The sequence below is a fragment of the Hoplias malabaricus genome, chromosome 5 (assembly GCF_029633855.1).
Source record: "Hoplias malabaricus isolate fHopMal1 chromosome 5, fHopMal1.hap1, whole genome shotgun sequence".
NCBI classification, from domain to species: domain Eukaryota; kingdom Metazoa; phylum Chordata; class Actinopteri; order Characiformes; family Erythrinidae; genus Hoplias; species Hoplias malabaricus.
In genome coordinates, this window is record NC_089804.1 from 48,579,111 (window position 1) to 48,603,118 (window position 24,008).

A 24,008-nucleotide genomic window follows, 5' to 3' on the forward strand; every position below is an offset into this window, starting at 1 on the left:
TATTTTTCATCCATTTACAGACAAGGGGCTTTGTATACACATTAGACCAGATTTGAGGATACAACCTGGAGAGCTAGCAAATGGCAGGGAAATATCTTCAGAATTTTATAAAAAGTGTGTTTTGATTAAAATCGTAAATGCTGTCTTTAAGGTTGAACATAATGGAATACGAAACATTTCAGCGTTTTGTTTTAGTTGTTTCTGTGTCCAGGATACTCTTATAACATACCACAAAAATAGGGTAACGCCTTTGTTATGTTTGATTGTTGTTAAGATTAATTTAATAATAGATTAAAGAAATGTATATCCTAAGTAGGTCGGTAGTGTCGCAGTCACACAGCTCCAGGGACCTGGAGGTTGTGGGTTTGATTCCCGCTCCGGGTGACTGTCTGTGAGGAGTTGGTGTGTTCTCCCTGTGTCTGCGTGGGTTTCCTCCGAATGCTCCGGTTTCCTCCCACAGTCCAAAAACGTTGGTAGGTGGTTTGGTGACTCAAAAAGTGTCCGTAGGTGTGTATCTGTGTTGCCCTGTGATGGACTGACGCCCCCTCCAGGGTGTATTCCCGCCTTGCACCCAATGACTTGAAGTAGGCTCTGGACCCACCGTGACCCTGAACTGGATAAGGGTTACAGATAATGAATGAATGTCCTAAGTACTAAACATACTAACAAATTTTAACCCACTGTGTGTGTTATTTGCTGGAATAAGCAAAACATATAATACAAACTTGATACAAACTGTTTTTTGTTTTTGCAGTTTGCACTAAAATATTACACTCAGCTAAATAAAAAGTGAATTAATGTATGCAGATGGAACATGTTATATTAACTTAGAAAAGTGTATCCCCAAAAATTATGACAAAATATAAAACACAAAAAAATGCATTGCAGTGAAAACAACAAAAGATGTGTGTGTGTTGAAGAAGGCAATAACAACAAAGCACTTCAAGGGAAATGCCATTTTATTAGGCAGCAATATCTGGAACAGTGTTAGAAGGAAAAAATATCATCCGACCAGCACTAAGCACACACACTAAATGAGGTATATATAAGAGGAATATGCACCAAACAGCTCCCAAAAACACAACTCCTCCTAAACAATGCAGCGCAACTAACACAAAGACTGTGTAGTGCACACACTGTATATGGTAGGAATGACAATATATCCATCCACGACTTGCAGCTGACTGTGTCCCACTTCAGCTCATGTTTCTCTCTGTAGATCACTGAGCAGGAACAAAAGGTCTGTGCCTACGGAGTTACACTGGATTAAAAAATAAAATATAAGTCCTGTTACTTCCCTTTTTTATTAAATATCTATAATTTCCTCGGAGGAACGAAGACTCTCCTGAGGAGAAACTGGACACTGGGAGGAGTTTCACTGCCTTAAGAGGAGCTCACACCTCCATGTTTGAGAGAAGTGGTGAAACTTTGCTGAGTCGTTTGTTGCTGTTTCATGTCTGAGGTAAACTTGTACAGGACTTTCTCGCTTTGAACTCTTTGAGTGGACGAGTTTCTGTTTTCTGCTGGTCCTACTCGTTCGGTTGACGCTGGAGAAAACGAAGCTGAATGGAGGAATCGTTTGAAAGTCGACTCCCAGATTTCGCCTTCGTTTTAAGGGGAGAGTTTGTGGGAAGTTGAAGTTTGAGCGTGTTTTCAGCGGAAGCCTCGTGCTCGTCAGCTGTTTATCCCTGGTTCCTCCGCTTGTTTTAGAGAAATGATGGCGGGTGGGAATCTAACACAAGTGCATGTTTACGAGCAGGCTGTTATTCTCCTGTCGTGTGTACTCTCGCTGTTGGGATCTTTGCTAATTATATGCACTTACGCCACTTGGGGGGATCTCAGGACGACCCCCAGAAAACTCCTGGTGTTCCTCTCCGTGGCAGACCTCCTATCTGCTCTGTCATACTTTTATGGAGTTTTGAAGGATTTTGACTCCGACACCAAGGATTGCATTGCCCAAGGAGCAATATCAACATTTGCTAACACGAGTTCTTTCTTTTGGACTGTGGCCATTGGCATTTACTTGTACATATTCATAGTGAAGTCCAGTCAGAGACTCGCTGACAGCTTGGTGTTGTATTTTCATCTCATCAGGTATAAATCCTTCTAATATGTCTTTCATTTTCTCAAATGGACAGAGTTTAAACTTGGACATAGATTATTTATTATGTTATTTAAATATTTTTTGTTTTGGAGATTGCTTGAGCACAAATCTAAAGATCAGTCCAAATGTTTTAGTAAATTGCTTGTGTATGTGTATAACTTATCACTTTATTACACACATTTTAACTCCCAGACTGAGTACAGTTTAGTTTTATCAAACAACACAACTGTAATGCTTTTTTTTGTCATATTAAACTAGGCTTGTAACTTCACTCTCTCGTGTTTAGCAGGCTGACAATTCTGCACAATGTGGAAGCTACTAGAACACCTTCCTTTTGGTGCCTAATAAAAACAGTGCTTTACATAATTGTCACTTTGTCTTTTTAACAGAACAATAGAAAGTTAAATTCTGATTGTGAACAATGTAATTTGCATATACGTGTGTGTGTGTGTGTTAATACCATTCATTAATTCATTGTCTGTAAGCGCTTATCCAGTTCAGGGTCGCAGTGAGTCCGGAGCCTACCCACAAGGCGCAAGGCAGGAACACAGGGGACTGTGTTTATTAATGTTATATATTCAAACAAACACATTTTGTTGACATACAACTGTTTCAGGAAGTATCCATCCAGCGTTTGGCATGTTTAGAGCAAAACAAATGACACCTAATATTATGTAAAAGCCCTGTCTAATTGTCTATTCTGTTCTGGGTTTCAGCTGGGGTGTTCCTCTAGCGATCACGGTAGCCGCTCTGGCCCTGCAGAAGATTGGCTATGATGCATCTGAGGTTTCTGTTGGTTGGTGCTGGGTGAGCATTCGTGAAAAAGATCATGTGCTATGGATGTTGCTGACAGGCAAGATATGGGAGTTCCTGGCCTACATCACACTGCCTGTTCTATACATCCTCATCAAGAGGCACATCCACAAAGCAGTAAGCCTTCTCCATCTGTCTCTGCTTCTGCTTTCAGAATGGGATTCACAAAACATGTGACTAATAGAGTTATCTGAATGTAATCTTTTGTCTGTTTAGACTTTTATACACATGCACTGTAAAACAGAAATGTACCTTCTCCCAGAGGAGCCGTATGGGTGAAAGCAAATGTCTGTAACATTTGTATATTTGACTTTATCCTGTCAGTGCCCTAGTACAAACTCCAGGTGATGTCAGAGTGCGTCCGTGTGTGAATAGAGCTGGTAATCTTCCAGAGAATGTATTAATGCTGGGCCTCCTGCATGTGCTACACAGGTCCTGCCCCCTACCTAAACCCCTAACCTAGGGCCAGAGATCAGGGCCGTCCAATAGGAATCTTCCTCAGCTCTTTTCCTGCTGGACACATTTGACTTGAAGCTAACGTTATCTGAATAATCTGAGAAATCCTGCTTTGTACAACATTCCCTTGTCCTTTATTTTATAATAGTAGAGGGACATATTGTTGCTGTAACATCAACTGATAACACACATTGAAAACAGCAGCTTCCATAAATTAACAAATGTACTGGTAGAAATTGTCAGTTTTTATTTAAATAAAATTTTAGAAGAGATTGTCTTCTTTCTTTTATAACAAATTTAAACAGGTTCTGTTCCAACAGCGATACTATTTGGACCAATTTGTGTCTTTCACTGCTGATTGGTGCGTCATGATTTATAATGACCAGTATATTGCAGTCCTGTTCTAAACATGATTGTTAAAGCACCACCATATTATTTTTCATTTACAGGGCCACTCTAGCCATAATCAAAAATGTAACCATCTTGCAAACCTTGTAAACATAACACAGCAATATCACAGTGGTTTCTAGAGCAGTAGTTATTAGCCTTAATTTTCAATGGCTATTCTAACTGCCATTATCACTGTGGGGACGATTTTCAATGGCTGTATGATTTATTCATGCATTGTCTGTTAAGTATTTTATTGAGAGAATATTTGATACAGAAAAAGAACACATTAAGACTACAAAATTGTGAATACCGATAAACTAATGATGTTATATAACACATAAAATAACATTTAATTGTTAAACATGGCTCAACAGCAGGGTGTTATTCCATTGTAAGCAATAATAAATTCACCAGCACTGACCTCTCGATTATAACAAGAACCTCAAGAGTGGTTCTGCAAGTGATGCTCATTTTTGCTTCTTCTTCACATGTTCCTGTTCTGCCTGTTCCAGCATGCAGCCCTCTCAGAGTACCGACCCATCTTGGCCACTAGCCCCACATCTCAGTCACTATCCACCATGGCTGATAGAAAGCTGACACTCATCCCCATTATCTTCATCGCACTGCGCATGTGGAGCACCATCCGCTTTCTGCTCATGCTCGCCGACTCACCTGCCAGACAGAACCCTGTGCTGGTTATTTTACACGTGAGTGTCAGATTTGCAGCATCTCTAAATCCATTTAGTTCTGCATAAATTGGCAAACGTACATTTAAGTGTCCCATTCTCCAGCTATCTGTGTCGTGTAACTAGGTTTATTTTGGTACTCCATTAGAGTCAGATGTTATAGAGTGAATTGCACTCAGTGGTAAATCTGTCAGCTTGAAGTTCTAAATTGAAGTTTTGGTAATCGACTGGTCCGCATGGAGAGTTTTACACACATTTTTCATCATCCCAGCTTATTCATCAGCTACTTAAGTGATTAGTGACTCTTTTCAGTGAAAATGCAGGATTAGATATTAGAGAAAAAAGTACTAATATGATCCAAGTCTATGAAACAATATGCCTGAAAGTTGCCCATAAGTTTTATAAAAATAAACAATAATAATATGTTGTGGTGTCCTCATTGCTCACTAGCAGCTCAACAATAGAGAACCAGTAATATCCTAGCTATTTTCTTTTTCTTTTTAATTCAATTCAATAAATAAACACCACAGTCAGTATGCTTTCAGCCAATCACCAATTTGGATTATTGCTATGACTGACTACTTGCGTACTAAAATGTAGCATTGATCATTTTTGATGCTCCTGTTGATTTGAAGTAATTTAATTAGTTCTACAATAAATTCTAATGCCCAGTCCTATATTGGAAAGCAGAGAATGCAGTAATGAACGATTCCTACCATTTCTACTTCTAGTATTTGGTATTTTTATTTTATTTTTTCCTTCTTGTCATGCAGGGAATCGGGAACACTTTTCAGGGAGCTGCAAACTGTATCATGTTTGTTCTGTGCACACGGCCTGTTCGTTCAAGACTGATCAATGTGCTGTGCTGCCAAGACCGCGGAGCCCTGAGCAGCTCAGACACACATTCCCAGCGAACGGTCCACACACATACGGATGGACCCAGCAACCCCCGTGCCTGGGAGGAGGACGAGGATGAAGAGGCAGATTAAACTTTAAAACAAAAAACCCCTGTGCCTCATTGACCTTCACTGCCTCGGCCAGAACACCACACTTAACAGAGCGGAGCTTTCTTTTAAGAGAGTGGCCTTTAGCTGTGGAGTGGAGTGATGACGTCAGTGCTTTCTGCATGGAGGAGGGCTAGGAATAAGGTATGTGTGGGGTGGAGAAAAAAAAAAATGTCGGAAAAACACCTTCATCTTGTTTCTTCAAGTGCCTTTCGAGGATTAAAGAAGACTGCAGTCACATGCTTCAGGCCCCACAACCCAAGTGCACTTTATATTAGCTATGTAGCTCACTTTAAATGTGAAACCACTCCACTGTGTATATTGTGTGTTGCTATGCTGTTGGCAGTGGGTTTCTTTTTTTTTTTTTTCGTTCATTTTCTGTGGAAATGAATTCTCCAGCTCAGGGACACAAGGATTCGGAGGTCATTCATTATTTAGTGACCAAAACACCAAATGTACTGTAAAGACTCTGTTCACACACACCTCATCATTTTCATCATTTTCCCTGACTCTGCACATTTCACTGTATGCAAGACTGCATACAGTAGAAAGGTGTATTCTCAGCAGGGTTAGATATGCAGCATGCCTTCTTTTAATAGTAACAGATTTAGTTTCTTTTCTACCTTTTTCTACTGCATTATGTCTTATACGGGGTGTACGGTATCATATGTTGGTTAAAATGTGCATTATTTTTTTTTAAATACTGCCCTAAGTCACTTAACTGCAGCTGGATTTAGGTCAATCTCACACTTGAGTTTAAAAAGGGGAATTTGTTTGTATCACCCTGTGCACACTTGTGACACATTATTTGAAAATGTCATGGTATTTGGTTGCCCCCTCCAGGGTGTGTTCCTGCTTTGCGCCCAATGATTCCGGGTAGGCTCCGGACCCACCGCGACCCTGAACTGGATAAGCGCTTATGCAAATGAATGGTATTTGGTTTCAGTAAAGTTACATTGACTGGTAGCTTTATTTATTTATTTTTTCTATCATTAAAAATCACAGCAGGTTATGATGTAGTTTGATGATGCTGAAATGTTCCTTTGGTGGCTCTGATTTACTGTTACCAACTACTAGTCTGCTGCTTTTTAGGAAATCTTTTTTTCAGGCCAGTCAACCTCTCTGTGTATCACATCTTGCCAAGTCAGTGCAGCCCATTGGAGGTGGACTATTCGGAATGGGCTTTAGTTAAAACACAGAGTAAATATTTCATCATGTTAGGATGATATGGGGCACTACCACAAACAGAATTGGAACAGATTTTGCAATAACAGCTTTGCCCTGGAGCCTTTTTAGCTTTGAGAGGAGCCACACTGGATTGAACATGGCTTGAGCTGAAAGGGATGATGGAAGGAGAAGAGGAAGTGGGGATTGTAAACTCGTTGACAGAATGCGAGAAGAAAGCGGAGCACATGCCAAAGCTGACAAGATCATTTACACTGTCGCAACCTCCTCCGGCTGCTGCTGTTGACAAGAAGTCTTATGACTGCCCTGTAACAACAGCTTATTAAGTGGCTGGGAATGAATGGTATTTCTCTTATTACGTCTGTGGAAGCATTGATTTTTGAAAATAACGTTCTCATATATTAATTGAAAATCTGCCCTGGCTGTTACAGTAATGGGCAAAAGTTAGCACCCTTCATTCTTTTAAATTCCGGTCACAACATTTTTGAGGGGAAGATGGTCCATTTGCAGCAGGAAGGTGAAAGTCAAAGGGAAATACCTGGAATAAACAGGGTTTTCCAAAAAACGGTACTTTATCTGTTTTATATAATTAACAGTGTATTGTAAGATGCTAATTACATTTTTGTGGAGGGTTTTGTGTGTGTGTGTGTGTGTGTGTTGTTTTTGTTTATACATATATATAAAATCAGCTGCCACTTACAATGGATGAACATATTATGACAAATAGTGCAATACGTCTGGGAATAAAATTGTTGTTATATGAACATATATTTTTCTTTCTCTTAATGAAGGTGGTGTTGTCATTGCCTTGCTCTTTTTGCTGTATGTTCTGGAATACCACATATTACTTAAATGCCATTGTTATAGACCCCGTTTCCTGTCTGTAACTTTATCCCTTTTCCCTCCGGCCGACCTTGTCCAGTTTGCATAGCCCTTGCGCTGCTCCCTCAACATTGAGCCGCTGACCTTGACCCAGTGTGCGTTGCTGCAGCTTAGTGCTCTTCTGTTCCCTCGGTGTGGTAAACTCTGCTTTACAAACTCTGCACCACTTTCTCCTTCAGAGGCCATCAGCCAGACCCCTGCTTCTGTACTTTATTGCACTGCAGAGGAATACCCCCCCACACACACACCAAAAAAAAAACAATGCTTTAAAGAAGCATGCAGAGTTCCAGGCTGCGGGGACACCCTAATTTTCTAACTTCAGCAGAGTGTTTGTCCCCTAACCTGCTCAAATAAAGCGCTGAGGACCTCCTGCTTAAGCTGATGAAGTACAATCAATAAGATTAATGGCTTGTTCAGGCAGGAATAGGAATGAATCAGTCTGCAGTGGTGCACTGCAGGAGGGAGACTATACCAGTCGTACAGAGACCCCTACTGTTCTCTTAGTGCTAATAAAGCAGGGTGCATGATCCTAAATGTGGAGTAAATAAGGGTAGTGTTAAGCTAACACTTTTGATGATTATTTTCAATAGTCAGGCTTTGAAATAAAAACTATGGTTATTATCGTAATAATAGATGCCACAGTGCCTGATTTGTTTCATAGAACATATGGTCTAATCATACCTTTGAAAAACTTTGAACTTTAAATATAGCTCTTATGAAGCAACAAATAATATTTGAGTGCTAAGAGCTCCCTCTCGTAAAGACTCCTTGACATGCTAAATGTGAGTAAGTCCGTGTGTAACACATTCTATAAAGTTCTGTATAATCCATTTGAATCACAAGACCAGATTAGACACAGGCCTGTACTAATTTTAACAAAATCTTGAGACTCAGAGCGCTATGGCATTATTTGGCATATTGGCACGTTTCAGAAACTGGCATTATTCATTTCATCTAGTATTTTTAAGCATAGTTTTATTTATAAAAACTGGCTGAGCCACATTTGGAATTTGAAAAAATGAGAAAAGGTATTATACCTAATATTTTTGTTGGCAGGACACTTGTTAATAATTATACATCATTTGTTGAACTTTGGCATATCTTATTATCTTTTACAAAACAACACTTGACTTATAGTTTTACTGTCTACTAACTGGCTACAAGAAAATATCTGTCTTTAACTTTATGAACAGCAAGCCTCAAATTGCTTCACATAGTGTGTCCTTGAGTCATGACCGCGAGTCATATGTTAGTCACAAAAGAGTGGTTTCGGTATTACTTGATCCCAGGCCTTTAGATAAATTATCTAGCTTTTTTTTTCTATGGAAGTGCACGGTAATAACGGCCTCCAAAGGCTTTAAATACTGTTTATATAATCTACAGGAAATTTGCAGGTATGGCTGTGTAAGTACTTTAGGTTTAACAGACGTATTCCTAGAATGCACTGTGGTAGATGATATGTTGCATTCAGTCTGACCTCAGTGACTTGAGTGAGGTTCACGTGGTAGATATAATTTCTTTCATGATGTATATAATCTCTTGCATTTAAGGCTGTTTTGCGTAAGTTCCGATTGGTTGTTCAGTTGGGTGCCTCGTTCAAAAACTGGTCTGAATTCAAACAAGCCGCCTTCATAACTTCAGCAGGCATATTTGGATCTAAGTAGCTGTGGGCTGAAAAGACAGAAGTATATATATGCAGTGGTTTTCGTTACACCACAGAAACAATTCTGATCAAGCATTTTTACTTATTTTTCTGTTTGGCAGCTACACTAAATGTTAATACATCTGTAGAAACGTCTTAGAATAATTGCATTCAGCTAATTTAATTAAACTGTGATGTTCAGTTGTATTAACACAGCTTGTATAATCTGCATACAAATATTTTCCACTAAATGTGATACAGTGGAGCAGCTGCACATGAGTCTAAGGTCACCATTTCAGTGCCATGTGTGGTCTTGAAACCTGCCAGATTTACTCTACAGCACCACCTTTGGGATGAGCTGGGCACATGTGCGAAACCACTACTAAAAATGGTTCTGGTGGCAGCGCTGCCTTGGAGGTAGAAGGAATGTCATTGGTTACCAGCTCACAGACGGTCCTTTTTAACACTACCTGGGGTAGTGTTTATGATTCGGGACTTTTAAACGTTTTTATTTTTAAATGATTACCTGGCCTTACTAATGTCCTCATGACTGAATGCAATCAAATTCTCATAGCAATGTTTCAATATCAAGTGATATTTCAATACCAAAAAGGCAGAGAGTGCAGAGAGAGAACTATAAATAACTTTGATTTCAAATGTAATGCTGGTTGAGCAGGTGTCCACCAACTTTAGAGCAGTTGATAGGCCTGAAAAAAAATGCCTGTATGGTTTCATTTGTCCTTCAGAATTTATACAGATTCCTTTGCAGTGTCTCTGGCTTTTGTTTACTCAGATTGGCTGCTTCTGCAAACACTTGAATGACTTCATCAAATGGACACACTTTCTGTGCTCTTGTTTTTTTTTCTCTTTTTTTCCCCCCTTTCTTTATTTTCTTCACAGTGGTTGGCAGTCTGCCCACTTAATTCATTAACTGTGCAGCAGTGAAGCCAGGAGCAAAAGGCAGAGAAGTGCTTTATTCAGATGGCAGATTGTTGATTATGCATTGATGAAGATGGCAGCTCCTGGAGCTGATGCCACGGAACAGCACTCCTTGAAGGGTGAAATGAATGATGCTTCCAGAACTGGGAGAATGACCGATTAATTAAAATGTGTTTTAGAGCGGCTTTTGAGAAGACTTTTATTATACAAGTCCTATCCAGAATCATTAGAAATGGCAGGCCAGTTTCTGCTCCTGTAATAGCAGATCATTTTGAACATTCATATCACTAGAAGAGTGGAATTACTGAGGCATACAGTATGTGTTTACAGGTTTTGGCCCTGCTCGAAGTGTGGAAGCAGTGTTTCAGCATTGACTGGAGTTTTTATATCCAATTGCAACACAACAGAGCTGCTTCTGAACAGGAAATGACCATGTGGCATATTTATAAAATGTTGCTCAATCCCTCAATTTTGTGCCTAGTAATGCACATGACTGAAGATATTTTGGTTGGTGTATGATGGTATTTTGGTGACATCTCTGCTTGTATTCAGAACAGAGTTCAGTTTGCGAGTAACCACACAATGCTGTGCTAATGGGAGTCCTTGGTCAAGACTCCTAACTCTGCATCCACCTACTGTAATATAGTTAAATCTGTAATTTCCTTTGGATAAGAACGTCAATGCCAAATGCTATGAATAGTAAATAGTAGACATAAAAATAACCAATAAAAATAGAAACACAGTAAATATCCTCAATGAACTGAATTCTGTATTAAAGGATATATCTGCTTTTACACTACATTACTACCATTAAAGTCACAATTGGTAACATTGGTTGTATGCAGTTGTATTAGTAACTAGTTACATGAATTAATAGCATTGGAGCAAATTAAAGATTCAAATGTTCTTCAACAAAAATAAAGAACAATTTTCCAGTTGCAAGCCTTTGTCCCAAGGGACCTTCTTCCTTTAACCATTAAATAAATTACACATCAAACAAAGACTTTCTTAATTAACGCCTCTATTGATCAGTAGTTCACTCTCATTCTCACAAAGGATCACAAAAGATCCCAGTTCTCTTTCCACAGGGGAATATATATGACCTCTGCTCTTCATACGCATAAGAGCCTAAGGAACACTTGAGAGGCGTAATAGAATAATTACTCAGTGTCAGGAGGAGCAGTGTGCTGCACAGTATGAGTAATATTAGCAGTGTTCCAGTTCTACTTTATGTGTTTAATATGCAATTTGGTTCAGTTGTATTGACTTGTAGTATACAGTGTTAATTTTCAATAACAAAACCAATTTCATTGCAGATATGTCATTTATGGTGTTTGGCAAACACTCTTCAAATCTAATCACAGTTATATTTTCCTATTACAGATTTAGGCAAATGATAAGAGAGTTAAAAGTCTTGACCAAGGACTCTTATTGATGTTGCATTTCCCTGAGTACCAAGTAGAAACCTGAACCCTATTAGCACACTTTAAAGACCAATTATTGTTAATGATTAGATATTTGAGGGTTAAATCATGTACTCTACTCGAGCCTACACATATGACCTATGTGATGGGCTGTGCCTTTCCCTGCTGTCACATGAGTCTCTAGTTTGGTGGTTAGCGGTGTCAAAACTGGAAGGAAAACTTTCTAGTCACAGGTGCATCGTGGGTAACACATATGGGTGTCAAAAGCAAAAGAGGATAGCAGCAAAAAAGAATAAGGTGAACACAAGGAGCTATTTATTTGTAAGTCACTTAAAGTCCAATTTGCTAATGAAGTTAGTCCATCATAATAACAGCAGGCTAAAATCATCTGTAGCTATTAATAGCATGGTTTGGAAATCGAATGATGTCATATAATAACAACATCAAAAGCTATGCAAATAGAACCAAAACAGCAGGGATCTCTGCAGACACACTGGCCAATAAGAACTACTGTTGAAATAATCCCAGACCCAGTAGCAATGTGCAGCCTCCAGGGGGCGCAAAAGTGCCACGATTTCAAAACATCCAGCCTTTGGTCTGCACACAACTCACCGTGGGGATCTGAGCCCAAGCTGTTCAGACAAGAATGGTTTCTTTTAGTATCTCCCCCTCAGGTAGTGGAAATGCCCTGTGCATGACCTACGTCTGTTGCCAACTACTTGTTACCATGATCAAAGATGGGGGCAAGCTGGGCCTGACAGAGAACTCCAACCAGTTCCAAACAGCCCTCAGTGCTTCCTCTTTTCCCCTGTGAAAGGAAAAAGGGTTTGCTCTGCTTATAATCTTCAGCTGACATCTGAGCTTCCATTGCTCTATTAGGGCAAAGACACAACAAGCTCAAAATGGGGGGTTGTGGCCAGGCTTTCGGATCATTTCAGTGTTCGAGTTCTAGAAAAGACAGGCCTTATTTCATGCTGGTATATAGTTGAGTAACAATCCCCATATTTCACAGTAAAATATGCACAGGAGAATATTTAATACAGAAATTAAATACAATACTGATTTGGGTTCTTTTCTTTTGAACAATTACATTCCCAAAGCAAGAACAGAGAAATGGTGTGTAGTGATAGTGAGTTTGTTCTTTCTTTGCTACAACATCCTTTAATGTTAACATATATCTGTGAGGATTTGACTGCATCCGGCCTGAGACTTAAATCAGGTCCCGTACTGATGTTGGGTGATTAGATTTGGATTGTGACTACCACTCCTGAACATTCCAAATGTTCTAGATAGTGCTCCATCTCTCTGGAGAACCCCACCTCATTAGAACCCAATGGTTGTGAGCTTTATATTCCTTTAGGTGACATTTGGCATTGGGCATGGGGAACACAGGATCATGTGCAGCTGCTCAAGGACATCCTTTTGAACAGGTCAGTGCTCTCTTATGATGAATCTATAATAATAGCTTATTGTAACAAGTTCAGTTACATGTAGGTGATTGGATGCCAGCTTCTAATGACATCATCTTAATTATAATCATTAGCATAATAGCAGTTACTCTCTGTGCTGTTTTCTTTTCCCTGTTCCTACTAATTCACAAAATGTAGATAAAACACTGATACAAATCAGTGCTTAATATATCAAAGCAATGACTTCAAGTATCATGATGCCATGTTTTTTTTGCCATATCGCCAACCCCTGCTGTCAAAGATCTAAGCCTACATATAGCTGTAGCTCCGTCTGAAAGGATGTGGATTATTGAGTACTTTCCCTCCTGCCAAGCTCTGTCTTCAGGCAAACAGTCAAACCCCTTCCTACACAAAGCACACAGCCCAGCATCCAGGAGTTAACACACACTGACTCTTACTGCTACACATGCACATAGCTCACCCAATCCTCCTGCTACATCAAACACTCAAGGCCAGACAGTCAGGATCAAACACACACCGTTGCGCAGCGCTGCAGGCGGACCAAGGGTTTGAAGAACACTCTCTTGTGTCTTCTTTTCTCTCTTCTTTGTCGTTTTTTCAAACTCAGATATATACAATTTCAAATACATGTAAAGCTTCATCTGTAAACACCCATTCACCTCCCAGAACTCAAGCTTCAGTACCGTATATTATACAAAGCACCACTTTTCATATTGCAGAATGTAAAAAAAATGTTTTAGCATCTATATATTACCAGCTTTCTTTATCCACTCCTTTAGAAACGGTTGCTTCAAAGTTTATGAGCCTCTCTCTGAAGAGGTCCTAACTAAAGTTAATTAATTCATTTATTCATTGTAAGCGCTTATCCAGTTCAGGGTCGCCGTGGGTCGGCAGCCTACCCGGAATCACTGAGCGCAAGGCAGAAACACTCCCTGGAGGGGGCGCCAGTCCTTCACAGGGCAACACACACTCAAACATTCACACTTATGGACACTTTTGTGTCTCCAATCCACGTACCAACGTGTGTTTTTGGACTGTCGGAGGAAACCGGAGCACCAGGAGGAAACCCACGCTGACACAGGGAGAACACACCAACTCCTCACAGACTGTCAGCCGGAGTGGGACTCGAACACACAACCTCCAGGAAGCTGTGTGACTGCGACACTACCTGCTGCATTGTTCACTTAATGTTGGGGCTTCGTGTTGAGCTTCTAGCGAGCCATGAGTGGTGTAATGGAATCAATGAGATCCACAGTTTATACTCAGCTCAACATGTTTGGAGAACTGTAACTGCCCCAGTCTCTAATGTCAGTTACACTAAATAACCATAAGGCCTTTTTTGGTTAAATTCCATGGTCAGGGTATCTGGCCCTGCTGTCCACTCTTATTGATAATGTCTAGTTGGCAAAGATATCCACCACCCTTTCCACCATGCCATAACAAATGAATCAATGAATTCCCAAAGAGTCTTTAGCTCTATACCAATATCACAGCAACAGTAGCTTAGTAATAACCACTTAATCCCATTTACATCATCCTTGGCACCTGTGATATAATTTATAAGTCTTCTGGTGTTTTTATTGCCTTTCTGAGGTTGATTCTGTTTCATGATCAAGTGTGGTGTTTCTCACCTGTTTAGTGCATGGCCGTAATTTTATGACAACATGCATTTCACATTCCCATAATAAAACAAAAACAAAAAGGATATCTCGTTAATATCTCAGCCATTCCTTTTACACAACAACAAGACCACATAAAAACAAGGAGACTGTAGCTGGTCAGATATTTCTCCTGAGAAAAAGAGCTCCAATATGTCTCCACTTGTATTTTAGTGTGGATCTCAGTAAAGTCTCACACTGGGCTCAGATTTACTGAGATAACAACTCTCATATTTATCTGTAGCTGAACCCAACTCAGCCATTCCTCGTCCATTGCTAAGAACCTTCTCCAGTTTGATTCTGTATATAACTGTCATCTTTTTTATCTGGGCCTAACGTATCCCACATCTCCTTTACTGTCTGGTGCCAAGTCTCCTGAGTCATCAACTAGCTGCTATTGAGAGATTAATTTTTCCTGTGGGTTTATAAAAAACTGTTTGGCAAATCAGTGCTGCAGCATGTCAAGCGTCACTCCAATGTCCAAAGTACACTCAGAGAAAACTATGACCAGTCCTGTTGAGTCCAGGTGTTTGTATTAGTGATTGGTTGGAGTTTGTAAGCATGGAGAAAGACAACTTTGTAAAGAAACAAAGGGAAAGGAAGGGGGTGAGTTTCTGGTCAAATCACCCTTTATGGCTCTTTTGCTTTACATTATGTCTCATATATAAACTACAGAAGATCCTTTTATTTATGTTAGTGAAGCTGTTTAGATCCGTTTATGAACGGTTTTTCTTTTAGTACATTTTTCAGTCCAATGTTGTTTGGATATGTTTTGTTTTATGTCACTTGCCGGACTGTTTGCTTTAGTAAACATATGCTTCTCCTGCAGAAATTGACGGTGGTGTTGATCTTGGCTACGCTGATCTCTGCGTTTGGGTCATCTTTTCAGTATGGCTACAATGTGGCTGTGATCAACTCTCCGGCTCCGGTACTTTCGCTCAGCAGTGTGTTACATGACACAGTATCTCATCTTCTTAAATAAAACATTTCAACTTTATAGCTCATTATCTTTCATTATCTGCTGTTCATTTCATATACAGAACCAGATCAAACACTGCACATGCAAGACAATGGCTGGGCAATGTATGGTTTTGCCTAGGAGACTGAAAATAGGGATGTACTCTAGAGGAAATGTGTACTGATGCTGATATCTGCTATTATATAGATGTGTGTGCCAATTCCAATATAATATATATATATATATTTTAGAGATTATGATTATTGATTATTATTAATAATAATATAAATAAAACATCACCCGTTTTCCCTGTAACTCAATGTTATATTCCACTGTTCTGGATAAGCACATGATACAATATTGGTCTAAAATATTGGTGCCTTGCTGTTTATCTTAAGCACATTTCAGCTTTGGTATTTGGATCCCTGTAAAACAGAGCTTTAATAGAGACCTCATATGAATTTAGCTTTCTTTAAGTTTTGTGCCAGAGTATGACCTGCTTGTAAGTAATCCCGTGTGTGTTGTTACTGGTTTGCAGGACATGCTAAGGTTTTATAAAAATATATACGAGAGTCGTAACACCGCTGTGTCAGACAGTGTCCTGACCCTGTTGTGGTCACTCACCGTGTCCATGTATCCACTGGGTGGATTCTTCGGTTCCCTGATGGTGGCTCCACTTGTGAACAACTTGGGAAGGTATTGCTATAGATTGTTATATATATTAATGTTTCAAAACAAACAGCTTGAAAATGGTAACTTCATAAACAAAAAGGCCTTGAAATGTATTGTACTTCTAATATGGGCAGCACAGGGGCACAACAGGTAGTGACATTGCCACCCAGCTCCTGGGGTTGTGGGATAAAACCCCAATTCATTTCACTGTCTGTGAAGAGTATGGTGTGTTCTCTCTTTTTTTGTGTGAGTGACTGAGCGAATGTGTGATACCCCGTGGAGGACTGGCACCCTATCAAGAGCGTGTGCCTTTCTTGTGCCCGTGATTCCATGTAGGCCTCAGACCCACCATGATCTGAACAGAATAAAGAGGTTACAGAACATGAATGAATGAATGAAGTCATTTTGGAGCATTATGATCAGTGAAATTGGCTATGAGTGTGTGATGCCTTGTGATGGACTCCATGTGTTTGCACACCATGCATCTGGAGACCAAGGCCCTAGTGTTAGCACAGGACGGCTACATTTTGTCTTGTTCATTTAGTTGTATAACTATTTAAATTCTCTGAAATCCAAGGTATCTGCTGATGCTGTAGAGCTCCCATTTAAAATTCCCTATTGCGTGATATTGCTTAATAAATGGTTTGAAAGAACACTCCTGGAAAGCGTACTGATATGTGTATATTTAAAGGCCCTAATGCTGTTATACTCTATATTAGCACTCATGGAATGGGGCAGCACGGTGGCGCAGCAGGTAGTTTCGCAGTCACACAGCTCCAGGGACCTGGAGGTTGTGGGTTCGATTCCCGCTCTGGGTGACTGTCTATGAGGAGTTGGTGTGTTCTCCCTGTGTCCGCGTGGGTTTCCTCCGGGTGCTTCGGTTTCCTCCCACAGTCCAAAAACACACGTGGATTGGCGACTCAAAAGTGTCTGTAGGTGTGTGTGTGTCTGTGTTGCCCTGTGAAGCGCTGGCGCCCCCTCCAGAGTGTATTGCTGCCTTGCGCCCAATGATTCCAGGTAGGCTCTGGACCCACTGCGACCCTGAACTGGATAAGCGCTTACAGATAATGAATGAATGAATGTTGTATAATAGTGTGTTTCACCTTTGTTGGAACAGAACCTTCACCTGTGAAAGTTGTGTTTGTTGATACAGTGTATTGTTCCAACTTAATGTCATGTGTCAGGAATGGTCCCAGACCCAAACATTGTCACATATCCGACTTGAAATCTGTTTGTAGGAAAGGCACTCTCCTGTTCAATAATATCTTCTCCATTGTCCCAGCTGTAATGATGGGCATCAGTGAAGTAGTGGGCTCCTTTGAGATCATTATTGTTGCTCGCATCATAGTGGGTATCTGTGCTGGTTAGTAGATCTCCACTCACTAGATACACATACACATCTTATATTATAAAGAACGTAATTGTTTTTTGTCTATATTTCCAATGCATTTCCTTGTGTAGTAAATACATTTTTGTTGATTTCAGGTCTCTCATCCAATGTGGTGCCAATGTATTTGGGGGAGTTAGCCCCTAAGAACCTGAGGGGGGCTGTTGGAATCATACCTCAGCTCTTCATAACAGTGGGCATCCTCACAGCTCAGATTTTTGGGATCCGGAGCATCCTGGGAAACGCTGAAGGTAAGATATGATATAAGATAAAGAGAGAATGCAGAAATAATGGAGGTGTTTTGTTTCGCTACACTGCTTTACTGAACTTTGCCTGCTGTAGGGTCACAAACCTGGGTAGATATCATCAACAGCAAATATGTCTGAAAGATTTCTTTTTAAGGATCACTCTCAATAGAGTGCTAATATTTTATGTAGAACATTTACATTGTTCCCTATATTTGGGCCAGAGGTCTTGAAAATCTGCGTACGACTGTATGTTTTAGAGCAATTCCACACTGACGCACTGAAGAATTTAATTACTGCAAGTTTACCTGATTACTGCAGATACAGGCATTGGTTGTACAGACTATTGTTGTCTGGCCTATTATTACCTTTTGGGTCTGTTACACTCACAAGACAGTCATTGTTGTTTATTGGCCCCTCTTTAGGTTGGCCCATTATGTTGGCTCTCACCGGTATCCCTGCCTGCCTGGAACTCTTTCTCCTGCCCTTCTTCCCTGAGAGCCCTCGCTACATGCTCATCCAGAAGAGTGAAGAGAACAAAGCTAGGAAAGGTACATAATCTTTTGTTCTTGTGGAAGGAAAGTGAAGCTACACAAGTTACACTATATGCCCAAATGTTTGTCTTCACCTCTTAACATAAGCAAATTTAGTGGCGCCAAAGGGTGTGCAGACTCTCCATTGAAAATCAAATGAAATGGGACACTGAAGCAGTTGCACATCACTAAACCTAATGCCGTGTGTGGGCTACAGTGTCAGCAGTGGACTGTGGAACAGTGGAAGTGTGTTCTCTGGAGTGATGGGGCTCCATCCAATACCACTGGGATGAATTAGGGTGGTGTTAGTAATCCAGAACTAATCATTTATAATCATTAACGAACCACGCCAAAGTTCTTGTGGCTGAATGGCTTCAAAACCTTACAGACATGTTTCAACAACTAGCTTAGTATCTTCCGTACTCAAGTTATCAACAATAAACAGATCTAAAAATCAGGATGTAAAAAAATATATTAAAATATGAGATTACTGAATGAATAAATACATAATATATAAATAAATCATGGAATTTGTGTTCTGATAAGCACCTGGCTTGTGATTTTACTGTGAAAGAACATGCTCTAATGTGGAACTGATTGGGTTTTGTGTATGTGTGTGTGGGTGTGTGTGTGTGTGTTCCCTGAGCTCTGACCTGGGGGATGAGATTAGATAAGTATGAGATATGTGTGAAAAAACATATCTGACTGGCGTGACTTCATGTAATTTGACGGTGGGTGTGACTAACTGAACATGGCATGAATGCTTTGCTTCATGTACCAACAAGTGAATGCAATATTCAATGGACTGGAGGGATGTCTTGAATGTGAAAAAGACTCCTACTGCAGCAAGAATGCATTATTTGCGAGCAGTTGTGTCCAGACATGTCGTCTACTTCTTTGCCTTCATGGCTCATCACAGTCTCTCAATACAACCGTGTTTATGTGGTGTTCTGCTGAACTACTTCAGTATTCATCAGAAAATCACCATGTCTGTGTGGGTTTCCTCCGGGTGCTACGGTTTCCTCCCACAGTCCTCCACCCTACATTAGGCTAGCATGAGATCGGCTGCTGCTAACTTACCTGTATATATAGGCTTTAAATCAGTGGCTAGCACTGAGGATTGGTCGAGTGCTGTAGAGTTAGCTGAGGTGCTGTGATGTCATGCTGGGTATTATAGTGAGAGAATACTGAATGACATAAAACACAATATGGATTCTCGTCAAAGTGATAAAAACAAGGAACTACAGCAGTGGCCTGAAGAAAAGTGGACCAAAAGACATTGACCTGATACCCTGGACCAGCAGGAAAATCCCAGAAATGGGGGGGTGTTGGTTGGGAGTGAAGGTGCAGCACTTTTCCCACCCTCATTGTCCAAAACATCATTATTTTATGAAAACTTACAACATTGTACTATTCCTTATGCAAAAAGAGAATGAAATGTCCATTTATTTACACAAATATACTTTAAGACCACGGTAGATCCTTTGAGGATCATTTACAATTTTTGTAATGAAACAAAAATACACAGATACTCTTTTCTGATAGTGTGTGTGTGTGTGTGTGTGTGTGTGTGGTGTGATTCTTATGTTTTAGCGTTGCAGCGTCTGCGAGGTTGGGCAGATGTAGATGAAGAGCTGAAGGAGATGAGACTGGAGGAGCAGTCTGAACAGTCTGAGGGTCAGCTGTCCGTCCTCACACTCTTCACCATGCGCTCTCTCCGCTGGCAGCTGCTGTCTATCATCATCATGAACATGGGTCAGCAACTGTCAGGGGTCAACGCTGTAAGCCTCGCTACACTAACCACAAGCTCCATTAATCTTTCCTGACCATGTTCTGTGTTAATAATAGCATATGACTATTTAAAGAAATAGTACCATTTACAGTTTTTTCCTTTGGTTCAAATACAGTCTGTTGGCTTTGTCTGGAGTTCAAATAACAAATGTATAGAAAATAACCAAACGACACAATATAACCAAAGCACACACTATATCTGTATGTATATATTTATATATATACATACACTTAGAGGCACATTTCTTATCTATTATATAATTTTGCGATCCTTTAACTTTGTTGCTCTGCAAACCTACAGAAGCAAATGTCTGAATCTAGATTCTATCCTCAGATTTATTACTATGCAGACAGCATCTTTGGTTCAGCAGGAGTGAAGGAGGACCATGTTCAGTATGTAACCGTGGGAACGGGTTCTGTGAACGTCCTCATGACCTTGGCTGCTGTAAGACTTCTTTTCTCAAATAACTTTAGACTGTTTTGGCATTGCTAGACAGCAGCTGTTCAGGATGATTATCTCTGTGATTGTCATATGAATGTTTGTGTTTGCACTGTTGTACAGGTGTTTATAGTGGAGGCCTCAGGCAGAAAGCTGCTGCTGCTGATTGGGTTTGGGATTTGCTGTGCAGCTTGTGTGATCTTAACCATAGCACTCAGCCTGCAGGTACAGAACCCTACAATCAGTGTGGCAGCTTACGACAGAGTGGCAACTTCATGATTTCAACTATAGGGAAATTCATGTCCCACCATATATCAAATATAAACAAACAAAACAATATCATGATTATTAACGACTCCAATGACACTTCTTACATTTATAGCATTTGGAAAACACTCTTATTCAGAGCCCTGCACAATTTGGAATCATGTTACAGAAAAAGACACATCTAGCTTTAGGAGCCTTTGTACAGGACTTTTAGAGTCTTGCCCATGGATATTTATTGATGTAATAAGGTGTTCCTGCCCAAGCTAGGGATCAAACACTAGACTTCCTTGGAGAGTGTTACATTTTTATACACTTTGCCAGATTACTCAGTCATCAGCTAAAATATTGTTGGAAAAATGTAAAGTAAGAGGCCACGGAAATATCTTAGTTGTCATAAATCTCCAAGAAAAAGAGCTTTGCCCTCTCTGAGTGGTAAAAATAGCCCTCCTTTTCCTCCCAACACAACAATAATGCTAGCCAGAGTGAATATTTTTTAGCTAACGTAACATAATCAGGCAGTTGTTGTTTTCCTTCAGATGTCCCATGGCATTATGTTAGCAGCAGTTCAAAAAGAAGCTGTGGGCGGCTTCATACAATAAGTCGCAATAGAAACATGAGCTAATATTGAGCCTCCTGGCTTGGGATTATAATGTAATTGAGGAAAACTAACTAGCAGGTGAACTGTCATTAACTAAAATTGTGAAGAAAATTGGATTAAAAAAAAAAGATGTTCAGTTTATGCAACACCTGCTTAACAGATTTTCTGTGAACAGCAGTATGCCTCTTACATGTAGAGGTCATAAATTGCTGCAGAGAAAAAAAATGGATGAGGTTCTGATTAGATTTGGCACTTGAAATAAATGACAAATGGGTGAAGTGGTCTGTACTGGGGCATAGACTAAAACAGCTTGAGAAATACTACTCTAGAACAATTAAGGGTAGACCAGCAGTATTACCCACTTAGTTTCTTAATTCTGTTCCTCTCACTGAGTCTATCAGTCTGCGGGTACAGGACTCTAGCACCACTCCACTGTGCCCATGAGAGTTGAGATGGCTTTTTTTTTTTTATGAAAGATCAAAATCAATTTCCCTTTATGTGGCTGCAGGCCCACAGCAGTAATAAATATGACCTGACAGTGCAGTGTTATTGATGTCATAAATAGACACTGGCAGAGTTAAAACAGAACCAGCAGATTTGGACTCTGGAACAGAGATCATGCTGCACTGGCAGTTCTTCTGTTTGTGTGTGTGTGTGTGTGTGTGTGTGTGTGTGTGAGGGAGAGGGTCATAAATGTGACAAATTCACCCCCACCAATAACAATCTGCTGGACCATCCACAGGACACTCTGCAGTGGATGCCCTATGTTAGCATTGCCTGCGTCGTCATTTATGTCATTGGACACGCCATAGGCCCAAGTAAGTGCACATCTGGCATCGTCTAAATCCATCCAGTTTTAACACTGCCATTTTAAGAGCTACTTAAGAAGGATCCCTGCATGAAACTGTTTTAAAGTGGAAATATACCACACTGTTAAGGCTTTGACACATAAATTCACAGCTCTGCTGCCTCCTTCTCAAAGGAGGAGAAGTCTGCGGTTGTAAAATGTGCCGGAAACAGAGTGAAACCTGATGAAAAGCTAGAACTACTCCTTTCTCCAGGTCCCATTCCCACTGTGATCACTACTGAGATATTCCGTCAGTCGTCCAGGCCGGCAGCCTTTATGGTGGCAGGCTCTGTCCATTGGCTGTCCAACTTCACTGTGGGCTTGGTGTTCCCCTTCTTAGAGGTCAGTTTGTTGTTGTTGCTGTTTGTTTTATACATAATTAATCATTCCAGCTGATTTAGTTTTCTTTGCACATATTGCACACGTTTTTTTTTTTGTTTTTTTTTGCCCCTAACACACATACTATGTTCTATCAGCAGAGTTTCTCCTCTTAATTCCATTAACTGGGTTAATAAGTTTGATCATTAAAAAATTAAGATACAAATCTACCACACACTAGTTATTATCCGCATTGACTGCATGCTTCTAAAGGTTCATGTGTCAAATGTAAAATTATTGAAAGAACAAACATATGAGCAGATGTCAGTGGGTAGTCTGAGGCTCCTCCACATTTGACAATCCTTTTATAGTTCAAAGTCACAGTGAATGAGCTAATTAGGAAGGCTTATGGTTTCCATGTGTGTTTGTGCGTGTGTGTGTGTGTGTGTGTCTGTCTCTTCAGAAAGGACTGGGGGCCTACAGTTTCATCATCTTTGCTTTCATCTGCCTCGCCACACTCATTTACATCTGGGTGGTCATCCCAGAGACCAAGAACAACACCTTCCTGGAGATCAGCAAGCTGTTTGCTAAGAGAAACAAGGTGGAGATTGTGGTGGAGGATAAGGAGTGCAAGATGAAAGAGTCAGGAGTGTGGGACGACCAGCAGGATGTAATTACAGCTTTCTGAAAGCACACTGGCTCATCTTTGAGGACTAAGTTCTTTTTTTTTCTTTTTAGTTTCGTTTTTTTTTCATTGCCACTAACAGAAAATACCTGTTATTCTTTGCTGTAGTGCACTTCTTGTGAAGGTCAGTCTGTATTCTAACTACAGTATATAATGTACCAGAAGATAAAGAAGAGTTCTGCTTCTTTAACAGCCAGTCCAATTGAGACTTAATTATATGTTTGTCACTGTCTATTAAAGTACAGCTCAGGGCTGATGGCAAATAGCCAGGATAATTATAGTACGAGTGGCAGTATTCTATAGGTAAATAGTAGTTTTGGCAGCAGTTTCTGTAGCCTTAAAATTGCATGTGGAGCAGCTAGATCAAGGCCATCTCACAGGCATTATGCGTGTAGGAGCATAAGCTAGCAGATATCTGCAAATTAATTGGGTCTTTTGAAATTAAACTTAAAAATATATTAATATTATGTATATTAACTATGTGTCTCAGGAAATAGTGGGACATTAATGTTAGGACAATAGTGTCCAAATAGTGGGACATCATAAAACTGTAACACCGTGCAAAAAGTAATGGACGGAGTGAATACGTAAAGCATAATTGCATTTGTCAGATTTTGTATTGTATACAACACGTATGACACTGCTATTATAATGA

General features: G+C 40.1%; 2 protein-coding genes across 2 annotated transcripts; both read left to right on the top strand.

Moving 5' to 3' along the window:
- Positions 1-1,340: 1,340 nt before the first annotated feature.
- gpr157 (G protein-coupled receptor 157) lies at positions 1,341-7,395 on the top strand. The gene is made up of 4 exons (XM_066670054.1): positions 1,341-2,094; positions 2,821-3,034; positions 4,276-4,470; positions 5,223-7,395. The coding sequence occupies exons 1-4, from the start codon at positions 1,715-1,717 to the stop codon at positions 5,436-5,438; spliced, it is 1,005 nt and encodes a 334-aa protein (XP_066526151.1). The 5' UTR covers positions 1,341-1,714; the 3' UTR covers positions 5,439-7,395.
- A 7,730-nt stretch (positions 7,396-15,125) lies between these two features.
- Positions 15,126-24,000, top strand: LOC136697239 (solute carrier family 2, facilitated glucose transporter member 5-like). Its single transcript, XM_066672281.1, has 12 exons — positions 15,126-15,219; positions 15,443-15,541; positions 16,110-16,267; positions 17,482-17,606; positions 17,729-17,881; positions 18,301-18,426; positions 20,002-20,189; positions 20,534-20,644; positions 20,762-20,863; positions 22,246-22,321; positions 22,565-22,692; positions 23,132-24,000. The coding sequence occupies exons 1-12, from the start codon at positions 15,175-15,177 to the stop codon at positions 23,354-23,356; spliced, it is 1,536 nt and encodes a 511-aa protein (XP_066528378.1). The 5' UTR covers positions 15,126-15,174; the 3' UTR covers positions 23,357-24,000.
- The last annotated feature ends 8 nt before the right edge of the window (positions 24,001-24,008 follow it).

Coding starts and splice junctions, on each gene's coding strand:
- gpr157 (XM_066670054.1), top strand. CDS start 1,715: ATGATGGCGGGTGGGAATCTAACACAAGTGCATGTTTACGAGCAGGCT. Junction 2,095..2,820: donor TTGTATTTTCATCTCATCAG/GTATAAATCCTT, acceptor TCTGGGTTTCAG/CTGGGGTGTTCCTCTAGCGA. Junction 3,035..4,275: donor AGAGGCACATCCACAAAGCA/GTAAGCCTTCTC, acceptor TGCCTGTTCCAG/CATGCAGCCCTCTCAGAGTA.
- LOC136697239 (XM_066672281.1), top strand. CDS start 15,175: ATGGAGAAAGACAACTTTGTAAAGAAACAAAGGGAAAGGAAGGGG. Junction 17,882..18,300: donor CATCCTGGGAAACGCTGAAG/GTAAGATATGAT, acceptor GCCCCTCTTTAG/GTTGGCCCATTATGTTGGCT. Junction 22,322..22,564: donor TGGACACGCCATAGGCCCAA/GTAAGTGCACAT, acceptor TCCTTTCTCCAG/GTCCCATTCCCACTGTGATC.